The 2,333-nt window shown below is 32.7% G+C and overlaps 1 protein-coding gene across 1 annotated transcript in view; it reads right to left on the bottom strand.

Moving 5' to 3' along the window:
- The window catches only part of LOC119429054 (kalirin), a gene marked incomplete at its 3' end in the record, with an annotated part of 7,633 nt that extends 6,010 nt beyond the window's left edge, over positions 1-1,623 (bottom strand). The window contains 1 exon segment of the mRNA XM_037696771.1: positions 1,553-1,623. Coding sequence (XP_037552699.1) covers positions 1,553-1,623 — 71 coding nt within the window.
- Between the last annotated feature and the right edge of the window lie 710 nt (positions 1,624-2,333).

The raw sequence follows: 2,333 nt of genomic DNA, 5'->3' as shown, positions 1-2,333 counted from the left end.
CACATGGCAGTTTTTCACTTATCCCGGGGGGGTGTGAAACATAACCCCCGTGATAAACGAGGAATAATTTACCAAATTTCCAACTATTTTTTTTTATTTTTCTAGTATTATTAAAGTAAACAAAGCTTAAAAAAAAAAAAAGTTAGGAAATTTGTCACACACTGCTGGTCGCATATTGGTTCTTGTGGCTGTGTATGGTTGTTCCACATGCTCCTAAGGCTTCTGTTTGTTGAACAGAATTAATTGCTAATAGGTCTTGTTTCTCCACACTTCAAACATCCAGTCCAATAAATACCAAACAAGAGTTAACAGTTGAATGAGCTGTTTGACAGAAAAGATGTGGCAAGTTTTTTAATGGGTGCAACCCTCAACTCTGCTGCTCAACCCACAGCAGCAATTTTCTGACAAAAGTGGCGCCATGTAAGTGGAAACAATCAGACTTTCCAGCTTTTTAAAATGTATTGTCAAGAAGTGTTAGAAATAATCAGCTGAACACAAATTTTCTTCCTTTTTTGTGCAATTTTTTTTAATTTGTCTGTCCTGTCATTATTTTTTATGTGCTGTTATTTTATCAAGAGTTAAGACATTTTTCAAAATATAGCCAATATTTTCCCTTTAAATTTTTTTAGTTTATTATTTTTAGTTGGTTTCTGATAAAAGTATAAATTATAGTAACATAGTATATAATAAATATATAGTATATAATAAATTATATACTATATATATTTTTTCAAAGTGTCTATATGTTCCTGAAAACTTAAAAAAAAAAATTTGGTAGGTTTTATTAATTTTTACATATATTCACAATTTTTTGTTGTATAGTTAGATGATGTGACTTATTCTTGAACATTTGAAAAATATTTTTAAAATTTCTTTCTAAAGTCTTTGACATGTTTTTGGTCCAGGATGTGTTTTTTTCTTTTTGTCTTTGGACTTTTGTTCAATTTATTTTCAGGCAATTTTCTGTCCCTTTATAATTCATTTTTTAAGTCATATTTTTCTATAGAACTTAAAGTTGTATTTTTTACCACTTTCGACTAATGTTTAAAAATAGTTTTTAAATTTCTGGTTTGATCATTTTCTTCTACTTTCGTAAAGAAAAAAAAAAAAGATTGTTGATTTTGTCAAAATAGCTGATTTTATTTTGGCTTTAACTCGTTTTAAAAGAATGGAACAAACTTTTAAATTAAACAAAATTCTTTATAATCACTTAAATTTTAGGAAAAACATTCTTTCAGCTCCTTCTCATCACATTCTCATCTCAGTTCCCAAATGCGTACGTTTCAACACCCCGAAGACAACTAATGGATCACAGCTTGCAGGACTGGTAGGGCAGAGGTCACGCCCACTAACCCCACCCGCCTCTAACTACCAACAGGTAAAGTAAATCAAACGTACCTCGCCAGCAGAACAGAGAGCGTCTGTGGAAGACGTGGAAAGAGTGGAAACTCCCTCCAACACCAGACAGACACACACCCATGCAGCTGCAGCAGTGGTGAGGTCAGAATGCAGTCTGACACACCCCTCTGTGTGTGTGTGTGTGTGTGTTCACCTTGTCGCTGTCGGCGGTGTTCTGAGACGTTCGTGAGGCGATGGACACGGTGTCCGGCTGACTGCTTGCATCACCCAGGCTGTCTGCATCTTCGCTCGTCTCCCTGAAACCCAAAATAAAAAAACTTGGGTTTTGTTCAGATTTTTTTTCTTTTTTTTTTTTGATGCACAAAAAACTTCAGACGACCATGGATACTTTGTGAACTTTCACAATTTATTTGTCCATGTTCTTTTTCTATAGCTTAAACTGTAAACGGATGAACTTTGTATTATGTCTCTCAATCAATTTCATGATAAAACGGTTAAAAATAAATAGGTTTCATATGATCATCAGCTAAAAGCGTTTAAAAAGACTAGACAATATTCAAGTTAAAAAAAAGCTACAAACAGGTTATTTTGATTTTAAAATAGCTCCTTTTTGTTTCTATTAATCAGCTAAACCTTTATGCTATTAAATTAATAGCTAGCTTTGCAGCATTAAATGGATTTATTGTTTAGGTCTGAGTTTTTGTCAATAACAAGCCACTAAAGGACTTTTCTGGATCACAGGGACATTTATCACAGTCATCTAAATATAAATATTTGGTGAATACTAGGGATGCACGATATTATTGGCATGGTATCAGTATCGGCCGATATTAGCGATAAAGTTAAATATCGGGCATCGGCCATTCCATCCAAATAACTCGCCAATATAAAAGGCACCGTTTATATATAAACATGGATGGATGGATGTATATATATATATATATATATATATATATATATATATATATATATAT

This window comes from Nematolebias whitei, chromosome 23, assembly GCF_014905685.2.
Source record: "Nematolebias whitei isolate Nwh7 chromosome 23, NemWhi1, whole genome shotgun sequence".
NCBI lineage: Eukaryota > Metazoa > Chordata > Actinopteri > Cyprinodontiformes > Rivulidae > Nematolebias > Nematolebias whitei.
The sequence above is the reverse complement of the archived record's forward strand: the minus strand, read 5'-3'. Positions and strand labels throughout refer to the sequence as shown.